Raw genomic sequence first — 15000 nt, 5'->3', positions numbered from 1 at the left:
GCGAGATGACACACTATACAGGGATTTCTCTTCTTTTATATCTTGTGTACAGTACATTTAAAGGTCGCTCATGAATGGCAGAGGGAAGGGACAGTGACAATACCCTAGAGACTGACCATATATACATATAATCAGCGCCCAAGTCCACTCTCCACCTAAGCTAGGACTAGGGAGGACCAGGCAATGACTGCTGATGACTCAGCGGGTAGACCTATAGCAAGAAACTATCGAGCTTGAGCGGGACTTGAACCCCAGTTTGGCATATCACCAGGAAGGGACGTTTCCAATTGGCTACCACAACCAAAACACAACATTTATGGAAATATTTATCCGGGGGTGACACAGGCGTTGATGCTATTCCAAATCCCCAGGTCTTAGAGACCAACCATATGGTCAGCTCCCTAGCCCCATCTCCTCCAAAGCTATGACCAGGGGAAGCCAGACAATGATTGCAGACTATTTCGCATGTAGACCTAAGACCCCAATCCCTAGTTCATATGGATGGTGACCTAGGGAATCAGAACAGATTTTCACAAGGCTACCAGACCCAAATACGTAATTAAGATAATTAATTATTATTTTATTGTCATTTCAGTTTCTCCAATTTTTTTTTTCAGATTCTTTCATTGCCCTTTTACTAGGTTGCTTTCTCTATTGGATCCTTTGGGCTTGTAGCACTCTGCTTTTCCCTATAGGGTTGTAGCCGTAGATATCTATGTGTTGTACTTTGGTTAGAAATAATACTTGTAAACTATCGCCAGAAGCTTTCTATGGAAGTCCATAATTTTTCGGGTTATTCCACTAAGTAATGTGCTTGATTATAGAAAACTATGATTTTCATTATACATTTTTACAATTTTAGTTAAGGTTTGCACGGCGCTGTTTAGAGAATTAAATCTGAAAACAATACAAATAATACAACTCTTTAAAGCATCACCATGACTACTGTCGTATAATTATTAAGAGAATGATTTCAAGCTAGAGATCATTTCCTTATTGAGTAACTGTAATAACACTGTAGTATACACGGTATAGGATAATAGACAGAAGTAAAATGTAATAAAATTGACTTTCTTTCTATCAAGAAAATAATAGTCCTTTCTTGTCCTTGGAAATTCCATTGGGTACCAGATGTCATGTTTTCCTTGAAGAAGCCAGTTGTTAGGCTGGGTAATTTATTCATTACTTTTCAATTACTACAGATTAGATAGGCATCATGCCATTATGGGTTATCACACATTCCTGACAAGTAATGGTTCATTACAGTGACTAAAAAGCCTAGTGTGAACCTCTGGGCTCGGTAAACTTACAGAACAATTACTGATGCCCTTTACAAAAGGGAACTTAATCGTAGATTTAACTTTGGGACAAGTCATCATCAAGGTCAGATCTTGATGTTCTCTGGAGCTCGCTATGTGCGAGATGACCCTCTCAATTGATTTCAAGTAAATGCTTAGAAATTATGTGATTTAAATCACCAGTGAATCATTTCGATTTATATATATATATATATATATATATATATATATATATATATATATATATATATATATATATATATATAGTGTATATATATATGTATATATATATATATATATATATATATATATATATATATATATATATATATACAGTGTATATATATATATATATATATATATATATATATATATATATATATATATATATTTCTTAATACCACAAACAAGTACTTGAAACCGTAAACCTACCATATGCACTATTAATTAAGGTGTTTATTCAAGTGCCTTTTTTTCCAGCTGTCTTTGTTTACGTATCTTGACTTGTTCTTCTCATTCTACGTAATTACCATCTGGTATTTTTTGTTTTTTCGTGCACATTTGCCTTTAATTATTTGTGTTAGACAAAGCTGCAACAGTTTCCTTAAACACCGCAATTTTTTCAATGTATTCTTTTAAAACCATTTATTCCTCTAATACGTTAAGACGGTGATTTTTATTTTGAATTCAGATAATAAAAACAGAACTGAAAAGAACATAATTAACAATGCTCCTGTAAAATACTAAATTAATTCATGAAATAGATTAGGAGTTTAATACAAAATTAATGTGGTGAGGAATTACACGTCAATAATAATTAGTGATATATATTTTAAAGATAATTAAAAGAAAACTAAAAATAATGATATCATATAATTTGTAAAATTCAACTTTCATTTCTTAACCTAAAATATTCGAAAACCAAGAATCTCTCAACTATCATGGAGCGATGACAAAGGTAAGATACAAACGAAAACTAACAAAGTAAAAGGAATGACTGATAAAAAACATTAAAAATCAATAGCCGATGATGATGATGATGATGATGATGAAAAAACAAATACAAAAGGGAGTGGAAATGTTGAAAAATACTCAAGATTAAGAGAATAGACAGACAATGAATAATTGACAACTTATGCAAAATCAGTGTATAATACTGTAGGAGCAGTGTAACAAAAAACTAACAATACGGAGAAGATCATGAAGAAATAACTAAAGATAAAATTGGAATTAATTACGTTAAAAATAAAAGGGGTAGAGAACATTTATTAAATAGGAATAAATAACTGTCAAGCCAAAAGTGACATTTGAAGATGTATAAAAGATATGCCCCATCGTCAGATAGATTAAGCGGCCACAAAAGAATAGCATACTCAGAATAATAACTAATAGGATTAAAAGATTATACTCACATGGATAAAACGACCGATGCTAATAAAAATAAGTTATGAGATCGTACAGAACTTGAAGTCGTACATAAGAAAAAAAAATCGGGTATAGCCTTCAAAGAAAAATTCGGTATTAAATCATGAAAGAATTTAAAAGTGAGACAAATCTTTGGACAAAATTGTAAATTGCAATAAGCCCTATTCCAGCACACAAAATGACATAAAAAGTAACATAATGACCTAAAAATGAAATGAAATAAAATCAAATAAAAAAGTGAATAACAGGGATAAGTAAATAGAGAAGGCAATATTTGATAAAATTTTTCCAGAGAAAATATGGGTACAGGATACACCCTAACCTGTGGATTCCTAGATGGAAGTTCCTTTAAGTATTCCTTGATTCCTGGGCGCGTAGGATCTGATATGGTTAGAGAAGAGAGGCATCCATCTACCGTTCCAAGAACAATAGTTCGTCCATCCTCGCTGCAAGCAATGGCAGTCAATTCTGCCTGGACGCGATAATTGGCAATCATCTTTCCGTCAGTCAATCTGTCGAACCCCAAAACAAGTATTAGAAATGGAAAATCATTCTTCCTACAATTAAACTCTCTCTCTCTCTCTCTCTCTCTCTCTCTCTCTCTCTCTCTCTCTCTCTCTCTCTCTCTCTCTCTCTCTCTCTCTCTCTCTCTCTCAAACAAGGCTTATTTTTGGTGCAGGCACATTTTATTATCATGTTTATTTCTTGAAAATAGTCTGATTCTATTTCCCAACATATAGTTAAGATTAAATGACCTAGTACATATCAACTCCGTAATCTTATAGTGATGAAAATACAATGACATATTTAATGGGGAAAAGTGGACATCAATTGAGACGGTATAACTTTATCACAAAGTAAAAGTCCGTATCAATGAGTAGAATATATTACAATTGATAATGCATTGATAATTTTTTTCTCTAAACATTTTGTAAGAATGAATAATGTAAATAATGCGTAAGTAAGAATCGTAATTTCTAATGACCATTGCCCCATGAGACCTTGGAAACTTCAAATCAAATCTTGATACGTTTCTCTTCTATCAATAAAAACTACAGGGGAACAGAATTAAATGAAGTTTTTTTTTTAAGGTTTAAAGGCCACCCATGAATGGCAGAGGCAAGGGATAGTGACATTGCCCTGTCAAGCAGGACAATGCCCTAGAGACTGACCATATATATACCATATGATCAGCGCCCAAGCCACCTCTCCATCCAAGCTGGAACCAGGAAGGGCCAAGCAATGGCTGCTGATGACTTAGCAGATAAACCTACAGGCTCCCCTAAAACCCCCATCCCTAACTCATAAGAATAGTGAGGTTGCCGTGACCAAGGGAACTAACGAGTTTGAGCGGGACTCGAATCGAACCCCAGTCTGGCGTTCACCAGTCAGGGACGTCACCACATCGGCCACCACAACCCTTGGTAATCAGCTCACCGAAAGACCCTAATGGTTTTCCTGCCACCATGGTAATAAAGCACATATTCGTCCGTTCTTGTGAAGAGGCAGATGACGGAGAAGACACCCTCGGCCACTCTCGGGATGAGAGTTCTGACCGAAGTCCCATGGCGAAGTTCTAACAGCTCAAGACCGCCTCGGGCTGGGGCGTAAAGGCCGTATCGACCATCCTTAGATACCTGGTTAGAAAATAGAGGTTTTCAAGTAGATAATAGTTTATAAAGTCTTTTGAGTATCAACCATCCTTAGTTGATATTCAGACATAACTGTTTGGGCTTTGTAGATTTATGTTAATATCATTGAGCCTTTCCAATAGGTTTGCGTATATATAGATCTCTAACTCTTTATAGAAGCTGATCATACTTCTGTACCTCGTTTTAAGAAATGATAGGAAACATACATTAACAACTTACTTTTCCACCCCATTTGGCAATTGACCGGACAAATTTCTTTGTCTTTATGTCAATGATATTTCCTTTGTCTGGATCAATAAGCGCAACTTGGGTTGATTTGTTGGGAAGGGGCACCACCATATGCCACTCCTTGTATCCTGGATACTTGAGAGGGATCTTGTGCACCAATGTACCCGTTTTAGCATGGTAAATTATCAAGGCATCCTGCAAGAGAAGACAACACTTTTAAAACAGAGCCCTTGGCCTGTATAACATCTTGCTTTTCCATCTAGGGTTATAGCTTAGCTAGTAATAATAATAATAATAATAATAATAATAATAATAATAATAATAATAATAATAATAATACACAGAAAGGACAGAAATATGGGGAGTTTAATACATAAATGGGGGATCGTAGATTATTACACTACTATGAGGTTGGGGGGAATTACCAGTCTCTTAAGTAGGTTATTTATCAAAGTATTTTTTTTTATAATGATCTTTTGAAATACATAGTTCTGAATTGTAACTATACAAAACGAAGGGTATGATACTTGTACAGCAAATAATAACTTCTAAAGTAGAACATAATATTTCCTGACAACATTGATTGCACCATCAGAGTCTATTTTATTAGTCTAATTATACGTAGCTCAAAACAAAAACTGGTAGAATAAAGTCAACACCTGATATCCTATACAGGTTTTTCATCATCATCTTCATCTCCTCCTACCCTTATTGACGCAAAGGGCCTCAGTTAGATTTCGCTAGTCGTCTCTATCTTGAACTTTTAATTCAAAACTTTTCCATTCATCATCTCCTACTTCACGCTTCATAGTCCTTAGCCATGTAGGCCTGGGTCTTCCAACTCTTATAGTGCCTTATGGAGCCCAGCTGAACGTTTGGTGAACTAATCTCACTTGGGGAGTGCGAAGAACATGCACAAGCCATCTCCATCTAGCCCTCACCCTGATCTCATTCACATATGGCACTCAAGTAATCTCTCTGTTAATCTCATTTCTAATCCTATCCTGCCATTTAACTCTCAATATCCTTCTGAGGGCTTTGTTCTCAAATTTACTAAATCTATTGGAGATTATTTCATTATCATACTGTGACTCGTGTCCATAGAGTAACACCGATCTCACTAAACTAATGCATAGTGTGATTTTCATATGTAATTTCAGGCGATTTGATTTCCAAATTTTACTTAACCCAGCCATTGTCTGATTTGCTTTTTTCAATCTTTCACTAAACTATAATTCTAAAGACCCTGTATTAGAGATCACAGTTCCTAAATACTTAAACGATTCTACCTCATTAATACTTTCTCCTTTCAATGATATTTCATCTTCCATTGCATAATCGTTCAGCCCAACCTCGAGTGAAATTTCATGCATCCTGGTAAGCAAGCATTGCAAATCCTGTGGTGGTCTGCTAACAAGGACAGCATCATCAGCATACCTTAGGTCTGCTAAATTCCTATCACCAATCCAGTCCAATCCTTCTCTACCATCTCTGACTGTTCTATGCATTACAAAATCCATGAGGAGGATAAACAACATAGGTGACAGCACATTCCCTTGGAGTACTAGCCTATTCACTGTAAATTCATTTGACAAGACTCCATTAACATTAACTTTGCACTTGCTATGCTCATGAACAGACTTACTCAAATTTACATATTTAAGAGGAATTTCATAATAACGCAAGCCTCTCCCCAAAATAGGCCGGTGCACACTATCAAAGGCTTTTTCATAGTCCACAAATGCCATCAAAAGGGGATTTCTATATTCTACACATTGCTGTACAACATGTCTCAAAATGAAAATTTGGTCAGTACAATTTCTACCTTTTCTAAATCCTGCTTGTTCGTCGATCAGCTTTTCATCAATCTTCCTCTCCATTCTCTTTAGAATAAGCATACTATATATTTTCATAACTGACGTAAGTATTATGCCTTTGTAATTATTGCAATCACCTAGGTCTCCTTTTTTTTTCTTTGCTATTTTCACCAACACTCATTCATCAGGTTTTGCCTCTTCATGCCAAATTCTACAAAATAATCTTGTAAGTATTCTGGGAGTCACTTCATTTTCGACCAGTATCATCTCGGCAGTTATTCCATTGTATCCTGGGGCTTTCCATCTCTTGAGTTTTTTGAGGATAGCTTCGACTTCAAACACACTGAATTCATTCATGGGCACATCAATTAACTATTTTAGATTTTTCTTCAGTTGTTATAAACCGGGAGATTTTTAGCACCCCGATACGCACAGGACTGGGGGCCATTCTGTCACCTCTTTTCATGACTGACTAAATCCATAGAGGATTCATGGGCTAGATACATCAAAGGATAGCCAGTTCCTTGTGATGCGCAGTGCCTATCTAAGTAAGGCAAGTGACCCCTGCCAGTCCATACTAATTCTAGTAAGATTAACCGCCAGGCATCAGGAGTAAAAGCCGAAGAAACAGTTAGTCCATCGCCTTAAACTCAATCCGTCACTCTTCGAGATTTAGGAGGGCATTTTCTCCACACCCAAAGCCCTCATTACTTCACCAAGTTGCTCTTCCGCTTATATGAGTATAACCGTTGACAAACATGGATTGCTAAGATATACTGCCTAGCTCGGTATAAGGTTTTTACCTATTCAGTACATGTACATTTTCTTGTTCTAGATAATTTTATATTGGCATTTCTGGACTGCATTGCTGCAAGAAGTATTATTAATCCACTAGATTTTTATCAGCAGCATAATTGATTAAAGTGTGTATGAAATAAACGTCGATGGAAAGGCGTTAAAAAAATTAGGTTATATCCCCCTTAAATACAAACAACCATTTTCTATACAAATACAGTATTACGCTTTCTTTTCTTTGAGAGCCTAAGGTAACTCGTGTATTTTGACTTGATAGTACTGTTTGTGAAATATATTTCTTTAATGAATTTCATGTATGCTATGTTATATTTCAAACTAAACAACACCAAATAGATACTTGACAGGAACTTAAAACAATACATGTGAATAAAGTATGATAATTTTTTATCATTCCTACGCAAAATACAAATATCACCTTGTGTTATCAATCCTACACAAAAGCTATTAAGAGCAAATCTACTGATAAATTACGAAATTACGTGTTCATTACTGGTGATATTTGGTCGTAATTTAATATTTGAACTTACTGTATATGCGAGAAATTGAGACGATAATCTGACAAGGTTAACCTTCTGATTTGTAAACATAAATTATTAGTTGAAATTTTGCAAATTCCAGAAAGTATTGGAAATATAAACCCAAAACTCAGTCAAAGTCACCAAATTATTCTAAGAGTGCTATTGAAATTAACCCAAGTAATAAGAGCTGCCAGGCCGTAGCTATAGTGGGGGACAGCTACCCAACCCAAAGGCTGTGCCCCTAGATTCGTTCATATTTCAATTTCGTAGTATATATATTTATAAATTAGCTTTATATCCCGTATCCTTTCTTGGGGAATATTAATACATGTTGGATTAGACATGTCTCTAGTGACATTTGGTATAAATCAAATAGCTTTTCTGCTTAACAACGAATTTGTTTTTCCTTCACACAAAAGGTCTGGTAAAATGATATATACCTATATCTTGGAAAAACTTGATCATTATACTAATTCACAAAAGGGGATACAAAAGGCCTGAAAAATCACCGGCCAATAAGTTTACTAAATATTTACAGAGATCATATTAGGCCGTATAGAAAGAACGCTAGACTTTAATTAACCAAGAGAGCATGCAGGCTTTAGAAGTGTGTATTCAACAACTGACCATATCCATATAATTAACCAGCTAATGGAAAAATCAATAGAGTATGACAAACCAATATATATGGCATTTATAGACTATGAGAAAGCTTTTGATTCTGTCAAATCTTCAGCAGTAATGAAAGCCCTTCAAAAACAAGGAATAGAAGAATCTTATGTTAAAACACTTGAAGATTTTATACTGGAAGTACAGTAATCCTAAAACTGCATAAAGATAGTGAGAAACCCCCGATTGAGAGGAGTTACAAAGGGAGACTCCATCTCCTAAATTATTCACAGCATGTCTAGAAAAAGTTTTTAAGAATTTCGATAGGAAAAATGTAGGAATAGATGTTAATGGGGAATACCTTAACAACTTTAGATTTGAAGATGACATAGATCTGTTTAGTGAATCATGGTATGAATTGCAATAGATGATAGAAGCTTTGAATAGAGAAAGCAGAAATGTAGGACTGAAAATGAATATAAATAAAACTAAGATATGTTCAATATAAGTACAGAGAGACATCAAGTAAGGATTATGGGCGAACCTCTAGAGATTATAAATGAAAATACGTACAGTATTAAGGACAGATACTCATGCTGGGATCACACATTCATGCATCTTGCTCTCATTTACTACCGTAAGCCGAAATTGCTCCCCCACCTTTTTTTCATCTGCCGGGGATAGTATAGGCCAAATGATGTAGATGTACGTCTGACGGGAACCATAGTGAGGCCAGTCTTTTTGTACTTACGTTGCGTTTACGTTTAACGTACGCATGTTCCCGTTAGCGGCCGGTTTGACTAGTGAATACGTACGTCACTTTGTGGTCTAATGTTGGGGCCAACTCGTCATACCCAACACAGTTAATCATACAGTATGTGCTGTTTTTAGTTACATTAGACTTCTACAACTCCATGTTATACGGCAAAGTATAAAGAATAAAACTCTCTCTCTCTCTCTCTCTCTCTCTCTCTCTCTCTCTCTCTCTCTCTCTCTCTCTCTCTCTCTCTCTCTCTCTCTCTCTCTCTCTCTCTCTCAATATTTGCCAGTAAAAGATTCATCGGCCATGAAGGGCAAGAAAGCCAGTCCGTGCGAAATACAGCCTTTTAATTATATAGGAGATGGCGACTGTTGAGTACATATCTGTATTTGGCCCAACCTTGGTTTTAATTTAAACGAACATCTGTGTATTGACTATTTCCGGAAATATACTTAAGAGATTCATTTCATAAATTTTTGTTATTACTTGATTATGATTTTACTTCTTTTAATTAACTGTGTGTTATTTTACGCTGGTATTTAAAGTATCATTACCGCCGATATGATATTGACTATTTTTAGTAATATACTTGAAATGTATAATTTCGTGAGCTGTTATTATTACTCTCAGTATGTAATTACTTTAACTCATTAATATAATAATCCATACAATAGCACAGGCAACGGAGCCAGAAACCAAGTGGTTATGGGAAAATACACGATATTGGGACAAAAGTATACAATATAAACAGAAGCTTCATCACTGAACTAGTGAACTGAAATTTTGTGGCCCTATAAATAACCTCTGGTGCGAAGTTTCCAATATTTTCTGCTCGGATGTAGATCAGAAATGTTGCCAGATGTACCAGATCAGACTTGCCAATTAAAGATTTACCCACCATAAACGTACCGTGTTTATTTCTGACCTACTAGCTATATACGTCTGGCTTACATGTTACCGTCAGCAGGCTGTGAAACCCACCAAATTTGTACACTTGCTCATGTACGGACTTGAGTCCCGATCGTGATTTGTATCGAATCGGATACCGGACGATATGTACGCCACCCCCCCCCTCCCCCCTCATAAAAAAGAAAGAAAGAAAGAAAAAAAAACTGGCCCCACACGCCTGACTCGCCACCACAACGGTTGTACTTCAGGTTCAGGTTCAGGTTCTGGGGTGAGGCATAGCCTTTACAACGGCGCCTCTGTGTCTTTTAGTTTTGTGTGTTCCTTATTTTCACTAGTTTTTCTCTTTTCATCCACATTTGTTGTAGTATACTTTTCTTATTTTCAATATTCTCTTCACAAAAAAGGAATTTTCCAACTGTTTGTGCACTATCTTCTTCGTATGGTTGTTGAAGCTCAATTGCTTTTATTCTTATATCACTAAACTGTGGACAATATAATATAAAGTGGTTAGCATTTTCTTCTATGTCACAGAATACACAGTTTATATTTCCATCTTGGTGTCTGTTTCTTATATTCAAGCCCAACGAGTTTGTCCTTGCTCTAAATAATAAAATTGACGAAAATGTATTGTCATACACTTCCTCCTCCTTGATTTCACTTTTCCAGTTTTTATACAAAATTAAACTCTCCTTACACTCCATTTCACTCTTCCATTTGTTTGTGTCCCATTCTCTTGTTCTCTTCTTTATGTCCTCTTTCGTACATCTCTTGACTTCTCTCATCGCCATCCCACATTCTTCAGCATACTTCTTCACATGCATCCACCACTTCCTCTCTTTTTCTTCCATATCATTGACTATTGCTGTAAGTAGGTCCTTTTCTCCCTTAAAAATGCTATTAAGGTACCTCAGCTTACCATCCATTACCCTTGTTTTCATAGCTGATGCTCCTATATCCCCTCTCAAGGCTACAATTGCTGTATTCTTTACAGCCCCTAACATCCTTCTATACACTCCATTCTCTATTCTCTGCAACTTTTCTATTTCCGTTTCTGTTAAGTTAATCACATTTGTTCCAAAAGTCCCAAAGTTTGACGTGTTTGGTTGCCAACTACCATTAAATCCTCTTACGGGAGAAAACGAGAGCAAGATACGTGAATGTTTGATCCCTGTATAACTGTTTCCCCAGGACATGAGACCGAAGGATAGGCATGGGATGGAGAGCTTCTGGTAAATCAAATGATATAAAATGTAAAATGTCATTTTCTCTAAAAAGAAAAGTATTTAATCTGTTGGTCCTACCAGTATTAACTTAAGCATCGGAAACTCAGAGCCTTACTAAAGCCTTAGAACATAAGCTAGTTTCAACTCTAAGACCTATGGAAAAAATAATGATGGGATCAACACTAAGATGCAGAAAAAAAAGCATACGAGATACGAGAGAAAACTAAAGTGCAGGATATTGTAACTTTTAAGAAAAGTAAATGGATATGGGAAGGTTATATGAGGAGAAAGACAAATAATGGATGGACATTAAGAATAACGGAATGGGTCCTTAAAGATTGCAAAATAAACAGGGCAAAGAAGAGAAGACGATGGATTAATGAGATAAGGAAATTTGCGGTTATAGACTGAACATACAGAGTGACACGTGTGGTTTGTGACTCACATCTGTAGATTGTATGCACCAGAAACACTTGCGTAGATACGAAATACGTAAACATACCGTTACCACATAAGGGCTTCAACTAAAACTACAGTAGATTCACCAGTTAGGCGACTAACATTTCATGGCCATGTATAAGATTACTAATGTACGCGACCCTTCAATAATGACTGCTAAATATTTAGATAGATATGCACATACAGATAAAACCCCTCCCACCCCCTCGCACCAGGGGTTGTCTACTCCCTCTCTCCGTACCCAAGGGATAGGGAGAGACCAAGTAGTTACAGTATTCAGTATATATATATATATATATATATATATATATATATATATATATATATATATATATATATATATATATATATATATATCGCCAGACACTTGCTCTATATTATATAGGGGAGAAAACGGAAACGCTTGTTTAAATAAATGAGTTCAGAATATGTAATTAGCCAGTCATATATCGCCTGTACAAGTCATTACTCCTTCACGATACCTTGATTCCTTCAGCTGCTGGAATGACGAGGAAGAGTCCATCGGCGGAAACGGCCACGTTCCTGAAGGTGCGGATTGGGTAATCGAATTCATACACCTTGGCACCGTCAGGTATGGAACGCGTCACCAGCACACACGATAACTCTCCTGTGTTTAGTGCCACCTGAACTCACAGAAAATTTAATCTATTATTTCAGTTAAATATATATATATATATATATATATATATATATATATATATATATATATATATATATATATACATCAATACGAATATAAATACGCATACATGCGTACGTACTGTATATACATAATATAAATTATATATATGTATATATACATGTATATAATGATACGCATGTATATATATATATATATATATATATATATATATATATATATATATATATATATATATATATATATAATATATATATATATATATATGTGTGTGTGTGTGTGTGTATGCGCGCGCGCCTTTATCCTTCAAACATGTGGATAAATATTCATATTAAATTGGATGTTCTAATTGAAATGTATTTAGTTTCTTAGATATCGCATGGTATTCTATACAACTAAAGTACACAATTGCGTATATCGACTAAGCTACCTGTGATTCATTGTAGAAAATAAATAAAAGAAACACATTCAATATTAAATCAGGTTCTAAATAGGATAAATAAAAAAGATAATGGGGAATTGTGATGATCTATTACCTTGGAAACAGTGACGCATTTTGTATCGTCGTCCAATAACAGTAATTGCTGGACGTTCTTCTGTTCCGCTTTGAACACGGCGGCCTGCGCGCGCACATTCCATATCAAGAGGTTCCCAGATTCCGTTGATATGATATACCTTCATAAAGAACATTCAGATAACTAAAAAGATAAGATTATTGAAGAGATAAAAGTTCAATGTCTCGAAATTTCATCACTTCATATGGGTAATCCGTCGTGCTTGTTACAGTAATTAAAAGATTGCCACACAAGTTTTATTGAATTCAAACTTGTAATTATAGTATTAATGTAAATAATGTGTAATGGTGTGAATTCTGAAAAGTAAGAAACTAGTTAGGAATTACAAAGATACCTAAATTATTCCGTACATATGAAAGTAAATATTTTTATTTACCTATCAATACGAACAAATATGTGTTGAAAACTTATATAGTATTGAAAAGTAGTCACTGATAGTGCGATGAAATATACCACATGCAAATTATGGTTTCTGAGTAAACTTTAGTTGATATTATGCTAATTATTTTGCATATGATTTGCACCTAATTAGTATATATACTTACATGCATAACCCGAAGACACATTAACAGAATGAGATTATATGCTTATAGCATCTTGCTTTTACAACTAGGGTTTAGCTTAGCTTGTAATAATAATAATAATAATAATAATAATAATAATACTAATAATAATAATAATAATAGTGATAAAATGATAATAATAAATAGGTATTCTTTGTTAATATTCAGACACAAAAAGAAAATATGGATTATTTATTACACAAAAATACACAGAATTGTAAAACAAACAGTAACATTGGGTAGTGAAAATGAGTGCGCATCAAATTTACAACCATTTAATGTTTTATTTGACTTATTTTGCGCAGTAGGAAATGTATACTGCATCATAATCGTAGTTCGTGTGAACATTTGAACGGCCAAGCGACAGGTGTCTGTTGCAAAAGAGTTTATTGGTTGTTTCTTAATACTGACATCAAATGCCCATAAATGCTACCTACAGTAATCTTCAGTGTTGCTTTTGTGAATTTTCGTCTCGTGTTATTTCATTTGTTTTTAATTTTTTTTATTATAGTATGACCTTCTTCGTTAAAGATATAAATGTAGCTTCCAACGAGCGACAACAGGGTAGCTGTAGCCACAAATTGTTTAGACATTGCTCAGATTAGACGAAGTATTCCCTGATCAGAGACAGAAGTTGCACAGGTCTATCAAATTCGATGTTAGTTCTTAAGTTCAATCCATATGTGTTTTAGGAGTGAGCTAGTCATGTTTGTTCTTATTGGAAGTAGTTAGGCCATGCTTGCAAGCTGCTTCAAGGTTTAGAATACGATAAATACCCAAGTTTACGAAGGGAGCTGTTCCCTGAACTGTGATTTTGCAAGGGGGTTTCAAGGTTTTTTTGAAAAGATATTTTTTTTTTTCATCGGTGAGGGTCACATAGTTTTCTTGACGTTTTTAAGACTTTCCTTGGTCTCTTTGGACTTCTTGTCATTCATTCCTTGTAGGCTATTTAAAGGTTTAAACTTTAAAGACCACTCATGAATGGCAGAGGTAAGGGAGACTGACATTTCCCCATCAAGCTGGACAATACCCTAGAGACTGACCATATATACATATGATTAGCGCCCAAGCCCCCTTTCCTCCTAGGCTAGAACCAAGTAGGGCCAGGCATTGACTGCTGATGACTCAGCAGATAGACCTATAGGCTCCCCCAAACCCTTCATCCTTAGCTCAGAAGGATGGTGAGGTTGCAGCGACCAAAAGAACTAACGTGTTTGAGCGGGACTCGAATCCCAGTCTGGCTTTCACCAGTCAGGGACGTTACCACATCGGCCACCACAACCATTTACTTAAGGGGTAATGCCTATTTTTCCGAGATTTTTAGAGGTTCCTCAGGTTTAATACAGATTAAGGAGATTGGTACATTGGTGGTCCCATCCACAATTTGGTCATAAGTACCTGTCGTATAGGTGCGTGTCTTAGTTATCTTTGTAATGTAATGATCTTGTTGCACCAGGCTATAGAATTTCCTAATATCCAGTTGTGAA

The 15000-nt window shown here is 35.3% G+C and overlaps 1 protein-coding gene across 1 annotated transcript in view; it reads right to left on the bottom strand.

Annotated features, from left to right (window-relative positions):
• Positions 1-15000, bottom strand: part of LOC137657782 (NACHT and WD repeat domain-containing protein 2) — a 95503-nt gene that overhangs the window by 8719 nt on the left and 71784 nt on the right. Inside the window, exons 27-31 of the mRNA XM_068392298.1 lie at positions 12912-13050; positions 12197-12358; positions 4595-4798; positions 4161-4360; positions 3046-3235 (exon numbers count right to left, since the gene is read on the bottom strand). Coding sequence (XP_068248399.1) covers positions 3046-3235; positions 4161-4360; positions 4595-4798; positions 12197-12358; positions 12912-13050 — 895 coding nt within the window. The remainder of the gene's footprint in view (positions 1-3045; positions 3236-4160; positions 4361-4594; positions 4799-12196; positions 12359-12911; positions 13051-15000) is intronic.

Source organism: Palaemon carinicauda, chromosome 18, assembly GCF_036898095.1.
Source record: "Palaemon carinicauda isolate YSFRI2023 chromosome 18, ASM3689809v2, whole genome shotgun sequence".
In the NCBI taxonomy this organism is placed as follows: domain Eukaryota; kingdom Metazoa; phylum Arthropoda; class Malacostraca; order Decapoda; family Palaemonidae; genus Palaemon; species Palaemon carinicauda.
The sequence above is the reverse complement of the archived record's forward strand: the minus strand, read 5'-3'. Positions and strand labels throughout refer to the sequence as shown.